General features: G+C 36.7%; 1 protein-coding gene across 8 annotated transcripts in view; it reads right to left on the reverse strand.

Moving 5' to 3' along the window:
• Window positions 1-8145: 8145 nt before the first annotated feature.
• The window catches only part of LOC121515940 (muscleblind-like protein 1), a 114362-nt gene continuing 106008 nt past the window's right edge, over window positions 8146-16499 (reverse strand). For 5 of the 8 annotated variants that reach the window (XM_041796962.1, XM_041796953.1, XM_041796938.1 and 2 more), the window contains 4 exons: window positions 14543-14578; window positions 13847-13938; window positions 13436-13508; window positions 8146-11774 (listed from right to left, as the gene is read on the reverse strand). In XM_041796962.1, coding sequence (XP_041652896.1) covers window positions 13452-13508; window positions 13847-13938; window positions 14543-14578 — 185 coding nt within the window. In that variant the 3' untranslated portion in view covers window positions 8146-11774; window positions 13436-13451. The remainder of the gene's footprint in view (window positions 11775-13435; window positions 13509-13846; window positions 13939-14542; window positions 14579-16499) is intronic. The other 3 variants (XM_041796977.1, XM_041796945.1, XM_041796968.1) reach the window with 1 other exon arrangement.

The following is a 16499-nucleotide window of genomic DNA, read 5'->3' on the forward strand; positions in this document are numbered from 1 at the left end:
AAAGAATTTATATCCAGATATTTAATTATACACATAACTCCTAAGATAGACTAACAGGTGTTGCTCATTCTGCTCATCCATGAGCCCCATTTAACAAAAACATGGTGCCATCTGGTGGCTGTACTGTGAACCACATTTTGAAAAAAGGCAACATTTGGAGAGGGAAATTTCCCAGTCTCCACCGTAAAACCAAAGCCTTCGCTGGCTCTAATGGCTTCATATGTGAAGGTAATGAGTGTACAAGGGCTTAAGGGTGTTTCTAAACAGATATTGTTTGTTATATTGTTGCACAATTATGTTATGCTTGGTCTGTGCTCTCACAGGGGCGTTTACAGACAGACCAAAATGTGCCATGTGCGAGGAAAACATTATCTAATTGGTCAAAAAATGTTGAATTTTACACACAAAATGCTTGCTTGTGGGTACTTTGATCTGAGATAAATACTGATGAAATTAATACTTGAGTCATAAATCTTTAATAAATGAACAAAACTGCATGAAGAGCAAACTTTCTTTATCAAATCAAACTAATCAATGTGATAACATTACAACCCGTGCTCCACAGCTGTGAGCTGTGAGTTTGTCACAGTGAAGGGCTAAGAAAGCAGAAAGTGTGTTAATTACTTCAGATCTTATTTCCCCAATAAACACATTTAAAAATTGACCATTAGTGGAATATCTGGGAGTGAAACCCAGGTAAAGTCTGTATGGACAATACTGGATGCTCAAACCTCTGTAATATTTCTCACAGCTTGATGAGAGAAAGAATAAAAAAACTCTTGCTCGACTGTTTCCAGAGATCCTTCAGGTCTGCCTGTGGTTTTAACACAAATTGGCTGCGGTAGCTGGTTTAGTCGAAGAAAAAGTGGAATGCTCCCTGCAGTTGTTGAAATGAAGGCAGTTCATGTTCTCGAAACTCCAGAGTCTGAATAAAAGCAGACCAAGACTCACTTTTTCAAGTGGTCCTGGTCCAGTTTTTTGGTCTGACAGACAACTTTCACACCAGTTCAAGTGGACAATTCCAAATGGAAACCAGAATCAAGCTCTTTTCAACCTAAGCAAACAGGTTGTGAAAGCACCCTGAGACTGCATTAACTATAAATACACACTAGTAAAACCTGCAATGACAGGAAACAAGAGCATGGTTAAATAATGAAGAAAGGCCTGTCCCACCCCCTTCATTACAGTAACGTTTTCAGCACACAGTCAACAAGTAAGAAAAGACTGAAAAGCATCAAAATAGATTAATTAAAAAAAGCTTAAATCACAATATGGCCTGCTGCAATTTTCACACTGCAGAGGGGGGAATATTTCTTTAGCCTGCAATTTGTTTCAAAATACCAGTTTATGTTGGGTTTTTTGTTTTGTTTTGTTTTGTTTGTTTGTTTTTCAGCAGAGATGTTATGCTTTACACATCATGCAGTCAAGTGGCATTTTTAAAAATAGTCTACAGAAAATCCTACTTTTTTTGTACTTTTATCTTATCAAATATGAGGATGACTTAAAAAGTATGACTCCCTTTAATAAAAAAATTCATATTCAATTTGCAATACACGTCCAAATCATCATAATTTTTTTTTATAATTGCCAGCCCTAGTTTAATCTAATATTGTTCTGCTTATAACATAGAATGATTTATTGCTTGTGTTTGTGGAAATTACACAAGATAAGGAACTTAAAAATTAATCCCATATTAAAACTCAATTGCAATATTGGGGAAAAACATCAAGTATGATTATTTTCCCAAATCGTTCAGCCCTGCCTCAAACATAACATAAGTTGCAACAAAAGTGATAAACTAGAAATCTCGATTTAACTTAACATGTAAGCCATAATAGCCACAACTGATAAGCTCAAGACAGGATAAGTAAATAAATCACTGAGATACAGAGAAACTACTGATACAAAGCTTTGTGTTATCACAACTTTTCAATGTTAATTCAGTTTCACATCCATCACAGATAAACCAAGGGGAGTGTGCCTTCAGCTCTGCCTCATCCTTAAAATCAGGTTCATCCTATGACAACTGTGATGTTGCATGCATACCCTCTATTGTTACATATCACACACAACAGTTTTTCACTTAGAGGAAGTGCAAGCAGTTCAACTGCCAGCTTTCTTCTATTTTTAACAGTAAGTTTTTAGCAGCCATGGCGTGAATAAAATCAAACTTTTGTTGCCATTTTTCACGCACTTAAATTCATGTAACCTTAATTTCATGTTAACATTGTTTGCTTAGGGAAAAAGAAATTATTTTGCCTTAAATGCCTTTTTCTTTATTGAACTGAGCTGCCATTGCTAATAACAAGTTAGTTAGCTAGTGAATGCTAAGGTTAACTAGCGCGCTAACATGCTAACAGTGCAATATCTGCTCCAATATGATGTTCACTCAGTTCTTGGTTTGGTTCTCTGGTTTGAGTGTGATAGTGGTAAACTGCATTTGAGAATACTTCTCAGTGTGAATGCACTCATGCACTCAAAATATTATTTAGTATTTAGAACAGAATTAGCATCAACAGTCCCTCTGTGATCGACTGCAAAAGTTCAAATTTTTCAAAGTGCTTGAGGCACATTCATATGGAAGCCCATTTGCGCCAGAAAAAAAAACAATGTGAAAGTAAGGCGATTCTTGAAAAAAAAAACCCTAAGTGATAATTATGGGAAAAAGTCGATATTATGAGTTAAAAAGTCCTAATCATTAGATTAAAAAGTTGAAATTATGAGATAAAATGTCAGAATTATGAGATAATGAGATAGATATTGTCATAATTATGACTTAGGATTCTTTTTTAAATTGGCAGAAATGGGCTTCCATAAATTCAGGGGGGACTTTTATAGAGGGGAGGAGTTTCACATAGATTCTCATGAGAATGAATGGACTTCCTTCTGTAATCATATATAAGTGGAAACAAGGGGAAAGTCTCACAAGAAAGCCCATTGACATGCAGCCTAACAGAGTACATCACTTACCTTTGAGTAGGCTTCACTAGAGCCCTCATGCACTCAGGTAATTTCATATTCATACTCAGAACTCTGTGAGTGACGTTTGGGACTCAGCCAAACTATGCAGCCTCTGCAAACCTGTGCAGGTGTTTTCAATTAATTCAGCTAATTGGGCATGTTTTCAGGATGCTGTGTACCCACACAGACTGAGGGCCTAATCAACCACATTAAGTGAGAACACCTGTGCCAGATAAACCATAGGGGAAAACAAGGACTTCAACTTCATACTATCTTAAATGCTGGGATGTCTCCCCTACAATGTGTTTTCCTTTTTTACCCCTCTGATTTAATTTGTTTCTCAAAAAAACAGCATCCAAATGAAGTCACATTCACGTTTTATCACTCTCAAAAAAATGAGTCACATTTCTCTATCTCAATTAAAATCTCAGCTCCTAATTAGAGGGTCCAGTGGGCAGGACAAATTGATGTATCATGCGCAGAGATAGCTGGAATAAGGTTTTTAATGAAGAACAGATTAATTCAGTGTCACTCAGAGAGGTGATGAGAATGTTTAAAAAAAACTTAATATCTGGGACATGTTGGACCATCATTTGTATTTGTTAGATTAATATCGTCAAAAATACAAGCAAGAATACTTACAAAAGAAACTTGAAATTGGATGAAAGAATGGTGTATGTGTGATAAGAAGGACAATTTCATGGTGAATAACTTTGACCTTTTTAACAAGATAAAACAGCTGTGAGTGAGACTGCAGATAGAGTTTTTGTTATAGAGAACGTTGATGGAGAACAATTAAAAGAAGCCTAAGTTTTTGGCTGTTTCAGCGACTCATGGTGTAATTTATGGGATGTTTCAAAGTTGATACTTGGATCTGTTTTGCACTACTGTTCCTGTTAAAGCATGTTTAGCTTTGAAATTACATTTAGCATTGAGATGTGGCTGACATGTAATGGTAGGCTTATCTGACTAGAAAATGTATTACCTCTGCCAAGAAGGTTATGTGATTGGGTGGGTTTGTTTGTTTGTTTGTTTATTTGTTAGTTTGTTAGCAATATAACTCAAAAAGTCATGGATGGATTTTCATGAAATTTTCAGGAAATGTCAGAAATGGCATAAGGAAGAACTGATTAGATTTTGAGAGTGATCCAGATCACCGTCTGGATCCAGGAATTCTTTTAAAGGATTCTGTACAATTGGGAGATAGGGCTAATGGCAGAGGTCTGCGCTGTTACCACTTTACACCAGGAGATGGCGGACATGAGTAACATTCAAAGTTTTGGAGTTTATAGAGTTTGAAAGACACACGCCCGGTCGAGGGGACAAGTCGGAGTGTAACAGAGAGAAAGACAGCAAATTGTAGCAAGAATACTCACAATGCTGGGAGGAATAGAGGAATATTCACTTTCTGCCATGACTTTCAGTCGTCCAGTGGGACCATGGGTGCTTCCACCATGACAGTCCACACATAGCAAAGCCAATGCTTTGCTTCACCATGTCTCCACCCCACCAGGGCAGGACTAATCAGCAAATTACATTTTGGGAGTCATCCTGATCACCATCTGAATCCAGGAATGTCTTTAAAGGGTTCTTCACTATTGGGAGATAGGGCTGATGGTGGAGGTCTGTGCTCTCTGAGTGCTTTTCTAGTTGAATTAAGGAAATTATTGCAGGACTTGAAATATAAACCTTATAAGATTTAAACCACTTTTAAATGTGTGTATTGTTAGGGGTTGGTTTCTGAGGGTTAGGTTAAAAAAAACAGATATTTAAGGCCATGGCTGCTATTACATCCAGAAAATAGAGGGCTGCAGTAATGGGTCCAAATATGTAGCAGCATTTTAGCAGTTCAGGTTCTTTCATCTTTAAGTCTTTGGAATAGTTCTTAGTTAGATCACCCCAAAAAAGGTCTGTACTAAGAGATTTCTCTTCAACATGAAACACACCTTTCTCATTCTTGGAAATATTTTCCTCTGCCAAAGAGGATCCTGGCAGAAAAAGAAGTTCTAACCAGTTCGCTTAAGAATTTCTCTGTTTCAGAATAACTTTCAGGGTTAATTATGCACAAAAAGAAAAAAAAAGTAAAAGAAAAGTTTATTTTATTCCTACCGGTCTGAGGAAGATGAAGAGTAGTGATTTTCTGATCTGCTGTTAGAGTTGCTCCTGGTTTCAGGTGATTTTGCTCGCCATCCAGTGAAGATAGAAAATCTGATTTGTACAAATGAAGGACAGCACTTTGAGGGAACTGTCTAGGCTTTTAAATGTAATAGAAACTCAAACACACGCTGTGTGTAAAACATCCAGCTGTTTTAGCATCATGACAAACATTTTAGCAGCTTTTCTTTCCATCAAAAATAGTATCAATGTTCAGCTGCTTGTGGGGTTAAATATCTAGTGCACTGAAATGGATATTTTGGTATGTAAGTCCGTTTTTGTGTCTCTCTTGTTTTTCAGGGGCGTCATGCAAGCCAGGATTTTGGCAGAGGCTATAGGTTAGAGTGGGGTCAAGGAGATCTTTTATGGAAAAAAGGGGTGGAATAATGCCATTTTGTGCACTTTAAGCATATCTATACAATCAAAGTCATAAGGGTTTTCATTTTTCTATCAGTTATACAGTCTGGGGGAAATTTCCGTTAAATCTACATAATATGTCCCATTCTGATTGCTTGATTCTTTATAGTGCAATACTCTGACTACATTCAACACAGCACTCTGACAAATTATACTTTAACAGTGTTTTTTTTTATCCTTATCATCATCATGTTGTTAATATTATTAGTCTTTCATGTTTACTTGCCTCCCTCAGATCAGCACCTTTACCTGCCTGATGACATCACAATCACATCAGTCTCTGATTGGTCTGAAATGGTCAAATAACAGAGGAAGCTATATTAAAGAACTGGTGCAAGTAAATTAGCACATTCAAATAGGACTACAGTAAATTTTTGACACAAATTTTTACTTTTATATTATCATTTTTTTTCTGTATGTTTGTACTTCTGCTCTTCTACAGCTCCTCATTAGCACAAAGAATAACAGCAAATGTTTCATCAAGGTATTGATTTGAGGCTGTGTGGGGTAATTTATCCACAACCCAGAATTTCATAATATATAAAGTCAGCTCTGACACCAGGGAAATAACACATAAACACATGTGCATAAATTATTTAAATGCTATAAAGCATTGCATTCTAAAAACTTTACAGAAAATTAAAGTTAAAATTGTACAAATACCAAATTATCAGTGTATCAATAAACTCTTGAATGCAGTCTAAACCCTGTATCTCTACATTATGTAGTATTATTCTGAAGAAAATTATCTGGACCCTTTTCTTACCATTTAGATCGCATTATAGATACTTCACCAAAAACATCTTTTGAATTATCATCCTCTATTGTTTTTGGTGTGTTTTTTTTTTTTTTTAAGGAAAAAAAATCTGCTGCATCCTTATCTAAAACTATTAGTTTGAATTTATTCTTTGCTGTCTTTTCCCTCTGTTTTTGTGTTAATAACGTTATCTGCTAGTTCTCTATGCTTAAGATCAAGCAGCTCTGAACGTACTAATATGACATATAGAGTGAGCGAGGAAGGAACTAAACCATCAGCGTTAGGGATAGTTCATATCCTCAGCAGGAAAAAATATGCAAGTTTTTACGTTTCATGTTTGCACGTTTAAGACACCTTAGCCACACATCTACATGTCATCTTCGTCTGTGTCAGAGGGCTCCAGGTAGTAGACGGATCCAATGTTGTGACTTTTGGGCTTCAGCCCCACGAGAATGAATGGGCATGACGTATCTGACGCTCACGCAGCCGTTTAGAAATATGTTAAGTCATTAAACAAAAAGTTGAGGCTGTACTCACGAGGATTATCTTGAGGGATCGCTCATGCCCATTCTTGATTCACCTGTACAGGTGACGTTTGCCTCGGAGGTAACGTCATACTTGCTGGCAGCACAGACGTGCATATCAACGATTAGTCATGTCACCGTATTGGAAGTGAACAGTGCGTTGCGCTGAAATGTCCGCGTAGAGGCTGGCGTCTTCTTCTTCACTTTAAAGACTGACCCTTCACGGTGACAGAGGGCTCAGCTGCAGTGATGGAACTATGGTTCCTTCTAGTGATCCAGCTCATTTGGCTCAGCTCACCAAGAAGAGTCGGCTCTTTCTCGAACGGCTCTTCACTTGGGTACCAGTTTGGCTTCATTTTACCTGCCAAATTTAAAGGGATGCACCATTTTGGATTTTTGCCGATATCCGATATGCCGATGTTTACAGATTAATATTAGCTGATACCGATATTGAAACCAATATTTACATATACTATTCTGACAAGAAATTTCAGTCCTTTTGGACACACTTTAAGGTTTGAGGATGACCAAGGAAACAAACTTTAGCCCTTAAAAACACTTCAAAGATTAAAGAATGAGGATGAATAAAGAAGAAGACCTCAACTGACAAGGTCTGTTGGTTCAGCCTAAAACAACACTCATTTATTAGTATATATGGACAAAATTTATAGCCGATGTATGCTGAAATACATGGCCAAAATATCTGATGTAAATATCAGCAGAAATTTCGATATCTGGTGATACGGATAATTGCATTTTTAAGCTGATATCTGCTGATACCGATACCAGACAAACAATATCGTGCATCCCTACAAATTTAGCAATGTCGTGATTATTTATATTTGTCTTGATATTTTACTCCGATTATGCTTATTTTTAAAATGAATGGAGATATGTTATTTTTCAAAATACAATGCCTCCTGAAAATACGTTTTGGGTCCGTACAAACGATAAGAGTTTCTCCAAAGAAATGCTAAACAGGGCTTTTACTTTGAAAGGCACAAACCAGAAGTGCACTCATGCTGTATTTATATTTCCTGTGAAAATTTGTTTTGAGTTGGAAACAGAAAGCTTCTCTAATAGTGGAAGTTTAGAGTACAACCTTATCAAACAGATGCATTTTTGGTTTTGGCCTCCATCAGTTACAATGAAGTAAATAGGGCTTTCTACTCATCATTTTCCTGCTTGTTTTGGTTTTGTAGCTGCGCAAAAAGGCATGAAGAAAAAGTAGGCAAGACTTCAATTCTCTAAATTCTTTGCACCTTTGAGTCTATGGTAACACGTGACCACAATCCTAATGAAAAAATATGTCTCAGGCAATTTTTTCTTTACTTCAGTTCATTTGTAAATTTTTATTACGTTTTTTATTCATAACAGCAAGAATCAAATATAGCAATGCAGGCCCCATGAAAAAAAATGTGTCAAGAACTCTTAAACAATAACTACACACATGCACAAAAGTTGGCACAGCATACTATGGGTAATATTAGCCACATTCATGACAACTTTTATGCCAGGATGTTGTAGCTAATAAAACCCAAGCTTACACATTTCTTCCGCTTTAGAAAGTAAAATGTTCCACCTCGGTTTCATTTCTGGGTCCTTCTCGGCTTTTCTTTCTGATGAGATTATATTTTATGGCTTTAGACAGTGACCATCACAGGGTTGTATCTCTACAGGTGCTTTTCATTGAAGGTGGTGGACTTGCAAGCTTGACACATCTTTCCAGGGAGCCTGCAGCAGTAAAACAAGCAGAAACAAACTGCAGCAGAAGACAGAATACATCATATCGGCACTACAAGCAGAGAAAACAAACGACAAAGGAAAAAAAAGTTCAGTTTACATTATATCATAAATGTAAGCATGCGTGCTTATAGGAGATGAGAGATGACAAAGATGATCAGGACGATATTCCAAATTTACCACTTTATGACCAAACCACTGACAGTATTCAATCTGAAATGGTTCTTAAATTCAGCCTGGTGTTGAACTACATTCCTGTTAAGTCAGTTTCATCTACTAGAAGCACAGCTTACAGAAACATAAAGAACATACTTATAGCTATGGTGTTTGTGTTGCATGTATTTTAACTCCCCAAGTGGTAAAACTTTAGTGAGTATATTCTCAGGAATCTTTTTTTTAAATAAACCACTATTCTATTTTTGTATTTTTATATATATTTTATTCCATTACATTGATAGAATATTGTATACTGTAAATACATCTTTCTGTGTAACATGTTTTCTTATTCAGTATTACTGTGGTGACTTTTTTTAAACGGTATATGTATTTCCTTTAACATGCATTCCTCTCTGAGTAAAGTAAAGAGACAGGACGGGTTGTGATTGGTTGGGCCTGGGAGGGCGTGGCCATGACACACAAACCTGCTGGTAACCGCAGGTTATGGGGGGCCAGACAAACCCAGCCAGGCCCTCACGCTGGAGGTCCGTGAACGCCTCCTCCGGAAGGTTACCTGGCAAACTACAAGCTGCTGACGAAAAAGAAGAGCAACACTTGGCCTTTTCTGAAAGGGGTCGGAGAGTGAGAACTCAGTGCCCTTTTAATGCAAGCAATTTGTTCAGCCTTTCGTAAGATTTTTTTTGTTATCCTAGCAAAATTCCTTTGTCGTTATAGACATTATTTTTTTATTCAAAATAAGATCTCAATATACATGATTCTCTCTTTTTTGACTATGTACAGAAGTGCAAAAAAGTCAGCCTTTATCACCTTTTATCGCCTCCTGATTCCCCACCCCACCCATTTGTGTTTGCAGTCGGCTGAGTGAGAGACGAGCGAACGCTCGGTTCCCTTCTCGCCACGTTCACCTGACCCCGCCAGTAACGCCCCCCAAAAAGTGATCAAATATGCAGCTTGTTTTCCAACATGGCCCAATTTCCAGGGAGAGTAAAAATATTAAAACAATAGTTACTATTTGAAATGGATACAGTAGAAAATAACATCTTTACTCTAAACATCTAAGAACTAGATTTTTATAATAGTCTTTTTTTTCTTATATGACTAGTTACAAACCTTACAATCATTAAAATATTACTCGGTTATTGGCAACGGTTGCCACATTGACAACTTAGCCTCTCTGTTCTATTATTTCATCACTGTTAGATACTCATATAAAACATCTTTGTTCAAAGAACACAAAAGAGACTAGAGAAATGAACAATATGCATACAGTTCAACAATATGCATAACGTAGAAAATATTGAGTTTACAATCATAATCATACTAAAATTAACATTACATGGAATTTCAGGAAACTGTGCATGAGGATCACACAAAACACACACTTTTATCTTATATTCATTATAAGAAAGATAAATATGATAACTAAATATCAAAATGTAGTCCAAACAAAAAGTAAACACTCCTAATCTAAAGAAAACTACAAGAAAGTTAAGAAAACACTGACAAAAATGACGTGTACATAGTGCTCTGTGAGTGTCTGTATGCATGTCAGTGTCTGTGTGTTAATATGGCGTGGATTAGGCAACTGGATGGTTCAAAATGGCATGTTGCATTGTGCTGACCCGATGGTACATTCTAAGGCTTTGGATGAGTAATACAATCGTTTTTTATTCTTGCCACTTTCCCTGTAATATCCACCAAATTTAAATATGCCTGAAGAAACACCCAGAACACAATGGAAACAAAGAGTTCTAGAGATCTACTCTTTACACAGCATCCGTCTTTGGGCTGCCGCCCATACATTTTTAAAAATCTTCTCTCTCTACATTACTCCACAATATCCAGTAACGGTGACACAAAAAAGACTTTGGCTGACTATCTGAAACAGTTCTCTGGTATTAAACAAATATTCTTAAATATGTCAGACTATATTTACACTCAAACACTCAGTTTACTCTGAGGATCTGCCTTAAAATATGCACAACCACACAAATGAACAAATCACACCAGTTGCATGTTTTAGACTTCCGTCTCACAGCAGTTCGGATACCAACATACAGCCCTGTTGTTTCAAAGCTATTCAGCATAATATCTTCATCATTAGAAGGGTCTTTGGTCTAAAACTTCAAGACCCCCGTATACAACAATCTGACTTAAGAGTCGGTACATATACTTGACATGGAGGAATCTGTGTGCTGATAAAAACAAAACCATCCATTCAGGAGAAAATAAAAGGAGACAACTGTGGCATGGACTTCTAATAAGCAGTTTTCTTAAGGGAATGAAAACTGGACACTTCATGCTGTCCAAAATAGAAAATAAGACATTTAAAGGGAATCTTTGTTTATTTTATGCTTTGTAACACTGCTTAAATACCATTCATGTTTTTGAGATGTATGGCACTTTACAGGGATGCCTGTAGGGTTAAAGATGTGTGCTTAAGAGATAGAAAGTTAGGCTACAAAGGTTTAAAGACACCTTATAGACATTCAGTTATTAGTTTTGCCTCTGAGTGCACTCTATGTTCATTCCCTTATCAACTGGTTTAACAAAAAAAAAAACCAAGAAATAAATCGTGCATGCATATGTGATTCAGTCAGATTTCTGTTTCTTCTTCCTCAACTGAAATACAAGGTGCACCTTTGTGTAAACAAATGAACACATTTAGGTCAAAGACCTACAACCAATAAACAAACACAAACTCAAGTCATGATTCGCGGTTGATGGACGTACCAATCCAGTCGCTTTTTGATGAACGCTCCGCACATTTACCTCATGTTGACATTCAAAGTGTGTCCGGTGAATAAAGGTAAGTCGCCTCCGCTGAGCAAAAGGCAGTCTTTGATGCAAATGAAGTTTTTTCTGTTGTTGTGTAAGAGTGTGCATGATGAAAACAATCCTGACAAACTGTGCCTCCTATGTTAACATGCAGATTTATTCCAAACCACTTCAGATTTGGTTCTCCGTTGTTGCCCTCTATGTTCAAGGCGTGAAGGGTGACTGCTAATCTTGGACTAGTTGTCTGCACACTCATATTCCATCTGGAAAGAATAAAACGGCTGATCAGATGAGAAGGGAGGAGACATGAAAAAGCCTATGCATTCCTAATATCTCACTATCAAAATCTGGCATCCCTGGAAATTTCCACTCTATTACCAAACAAGAATGTCAATACTGCAATATTCTCCAATATCCTAAATAAAGATTAATGGCATTGTTTCTTATGCCAAGAAGTAACAGTTTTTTTTCCTCACTGCAGTTCTTTAGTACCTGTAAATTGATTATATGGGAGGCTTGGTGTTGCATGATGATTTTTATGGCAGAAAAGCTTTGGCACATTTGCTTTGTGGTCATAGTAAGGTAACTACAACAGTTGTTGAGAAAAAATTAAGTTATTGAATAACTAAAAATATATTTTTTTATGGTGTGATACAAAAAAATACAATATGTTTCAGTCTAAAACAATATAGTGCCATTAACTGTCACAATAAGATGCAGTTTGATAACATATATAGTCTGTCATGATGCAAACACTGTGTTTTCAATGGAAGTGATACGATATAAGATGTTAAACACAAGCTACCTTCATAGTATTTTTTGATCAATAAAAAATAATTACATTTCTAAGTCTTTAAGTCTTTTTTAAGATGGAGAAACAGAGACATAAAAATTGGTGCAACTATGAGTAAACAATTTTTTATCATTTATGAAAGTAACATGAGAATCAGCCATATGCTGTTACTCTGGTATTTGCAGTCCCACTTTTCTTCTCCACCATAAACAGCATAGTAACTAATTTACTATAGTCAACACAGACATTAGACAAATAACACTAAAAGCAGAGTTTAATAGGATTTCTCTGGATTTTTGGCTTGGTTGACTAAGGGAATCATATTTCTGAGCTACATTTATTATGTCAAACTTTTGATTCAACATCACTGTTGCTCTGCTTGAGTTAGTGTGGTAAAATTCATATAAATTCTATCATCACAGAAAAATGAAAGAATACTTGCATGACACTACTACACAGCTTGATTTATGAGATGTTTTCTAATGTATCATTACAAAAAGTTTAGTAAGCATGGTGTGCTAGTGGCTGTAATCATCTTCACATCTTTTTTCTGAACTTGCCAAGTTGATTTATGTTGTCAGACTGCAAAACCACCCACAGTGGTAGAGTTCTATTTGTCAAACAGGAAATATATAGAACTCCAGTGGTGTGTGATCACAGTTTTTAAAGACCTTAATTTGTCTACATAAATCTTTAACTTTTATGTGCTATTCATTTTCAAAGAAACACTGGCCTAACCAAGGATTTGTCACCTTTTTAAACTCCTGGGAAACCCCAAAGTATTGGTTTCACGTTACTCCAGTTTTTGCAGCCTAAACATGCAAGATATGATGCAAGCAAGCAAGATGCCCATGGACTTTAAGGTTCCTTTTAAAGTAACCAGGCTAGCTGTTTTTTTACCTGCTTGAAATCTTTACTTTCAGGTAATGAGTCCTTCTTTTTCTGGAGAGAAAGTATATAAATGTCTTTCCAAGAACTTCAAACTTCTGTAAAGTCCCTATCTTTAAGAGAAAGTGTTAAGTGTTATTGAAAACCCCCTTTGTAAGAGTTTCAGCCTTTTTGGCTGAAAAAAGAAACCGATGTTTGTCCAAATTCAATGCGAGAGATGTCATTAAAAACAGCAGTACGTACTGTTCTGATCGAGATCCTACATCTGGGTCACATACTTGTGACTAGTCAGATGGTCTGCAGATATTATTGGAATCTGATTGAGAGGGGAAAAGAGCAAAAGAGGGAGGGACAGAAAGGGACATAAATAAATAAAAGAGAAAAGACAGAGGGGAGACAGAGACATCAGTTTAAATGAGCACTTTAACTTTAGAAAGAAAAGCATTTTTACTTCAAACAAACACAGACTCAGAGGCTCTGAAAAGCTAGCAAACATCAAAGATAAGCCTTGCGCACTATTCATGCATTTTTGATAGAGAGGCACATGGGAACCTTACAATTAAATAAATAAATGAACCAACAGCTACTGAAATGTCAGAGCTGACACAAGGAGTAAGAAGACAAACTGAGAGAAGAGGCTGAAGAGAGGCAAACCTGATTGGCTGTTGCGGTTGCAAAGGGAACACTTGTGGCAGATGTGGTGGCTGCAGACACAGTGGCTGGAGTAGCACCGTGCATCATGGGTACTTGGAGGAAAAGACCACACAGGCAGTTGAACCAGAGCAGAATTCAAGTCTATAATGTTAACACTTCATTTGTACTGTAAGTCTGTATACAGAATGCTCATAAACATGGGAAAACCACTTTTCAGCTTTCAGCTTTAGTTTGCGAGGTAGTAGATTGGCAAACTAGAAGACCTTCAGCCTCATAAAAATGCTTAAGATATGACAATTGATGGAAAGCATTACTCAGATCTCTGGGGCATCTACCATTACGTTCACTTTGAACGATAACTCCTCATGTTTATTTAGCATGTATAACCAGACGGTATAATGAAGTGCATATGAGGCTACAGAGCTTGAGATGGATGAATAATGAAGGGTCGGTGGGATTTTGAACTGCAACAAGCATTAGGTGACAGACAGAGCAAAAAGGGTGCATTCTTTACCACAACATTGTTTGACAAAGTAGAATAAAACACCTATCTTCCAATTGACACATTTAAGTTTCAAATGCCATTTCAGGCTTAAGACTTTAAAGGAAGAATGCTCACATTATGTGGTGAGTTCAATGACATGTGCGTGATTAAAATGTGCACAAAGATAGTCAGTAAGGAAAGCTGGCACCTACCAACACTTGTTGCAGGTGTCATGCACAATATCGAGCCTGCCCATCATGCATTGCAACGGGGAGGGGAGTGAATAGGGAGGAGAAGAAATCAAGAAAACCCATTACAAGTGTTATAAAGTCAGACCTGATTTTAGCAGACTGTGCTTTTAACTCACATTAAAGAAACTGTTTGCACCATCACAGCTGCTGTGACCTGCTTTCTTTGACTTTCTATGACTTTCTATGCAGCTGCATAGAAAGAATAAGAACAACTTCAGCTTCAGCTTACTCTTTACTATAACTGTCAGTAGATTAAACAATACCACTGGTCCCATCTTCCTGTCAGCAGAGTAACTGCTGTATGCACCAAGGTAGTTCTTAATGACCTGCTTTCAGGGCCTGAAATTGTGCAGCAGTGACCTGACAGTGTGGTAGTGTGGGACATATGAGGATCAGAGCACCCGAATCTCTCACAGAAGGGAATCGATGGCAGGCTATTCTTAGGCTGTCAGAGGAGAATATGGGACGCAGTGTAAGATGACGATGCTGCGGCCAGAAGAGAGCAGCTGAAATAAGCCTCTACTTGTGTAAGTGTAAACTGTATATCACACATGCTATGCTTGACGGATATAATAACCACTGAAAAAAGGGAAAATTTACCTGCTGAACTCCTCTCTTTCATGTATAACCATTTTTATATTAGTATTTTGAACTAATAAATACAAGTTTTCTAAAGTGTAAAACCCTAATGTCAGAATAAAAAGAAGAGAAAATACAAATCAATTTTCTGTATTAACTCAATACACATACTATAGCTGGTGGTATTAAGTTTTACAAGCAATGCTATGCTCGAAAATTTAATTTTAATTTTTTTTACTGTACAATTCAACATAATATAGTACTATACAAAACAATACCATATGGTTCAGTTTGATATGACAAGATATGATACAGTAAGATACCAAACAATACAATATGATACAATACAAAATGTCACGATATGAAACACTTTATTAAACACATAGGAAATAGTTTGATACATTGATACATTGTGACACAATACGATGTGACACAATACGGTGTGACAGGATACTGTGTGACACAATACGATGTGACACAATACGGGGAGACAATACGGTGTGACACGATACTGTGACACAATACAGTGTGACACAATACGGTGTGACACGATATGGTGTGACACGATACGGTGTGACACGATATGGTGTGACACGATATGGTGTGACACGGTATTTTGTGATGCGATACACTGTGATGCAATACAATGTGATGTGATACGGTGAGACAGGATACGGTGTGACAGGATACGGTGTGACAGGATACGGTGTGACAGGATACGGTGTGACACGAAATGATGTGACACAATATCATGTGTTATGATATAAGATAATACCATAAGATGTGATACAATATGATGCGATAAGATATGATTGGATACGTGTTATTGTTCACATGGGAAATAGCTACAGTATAGCACAATATGAAAAGATGCAATCCGAATCAAAGTAATGCGATAATATATGATCTAATACAATACAATACAATATAATATGACGTGATGCCATGCAATGCTATGCGATACGATATCATGCAATACAAATTTGGAAAAAATTTGTATTGTACTCCAAATGTTGAAAGCTTTCAGCTATTTTCACATTTTATTAATAAATATGATTTCTTTTAATATTTCTGAAATGGGGTAGCAAAGAGATGGCAAGGAACAAGTAACTAGGAGTAGTAATTCTTTGTCATCTGGTCATCAGCATAGGGAGGAGAAGAAAAGAAGAAATCTCCTATTTCAAAATTAGGCTTTACAGACTGTTTGACTGATAATGTTGGGATTGTCGGGAAATAATATGCATCCATACAAAGATCCAAATCATGCCTTGTATGGGGAGATAAAAATGTTCAGTGAATAATTATCAGAAATGTTATAAGCCTTCAAAAAGAAGCGAAA

This window comes from Cheilinus undulatus, linkage group 2 (assembly GCF_018320785.1).
Source record: "Cheilinus undulatus linkage group 2, ASM1832078v1, whole genome shotgun sequence".
Classification (NCBI taxonomy): domain Eukaryota; kingdom Metazoa; phylum Chordata; class Actinopteri; order Labriformes; family Labridae; genus Cheilinus; species Cheilinus undulatus.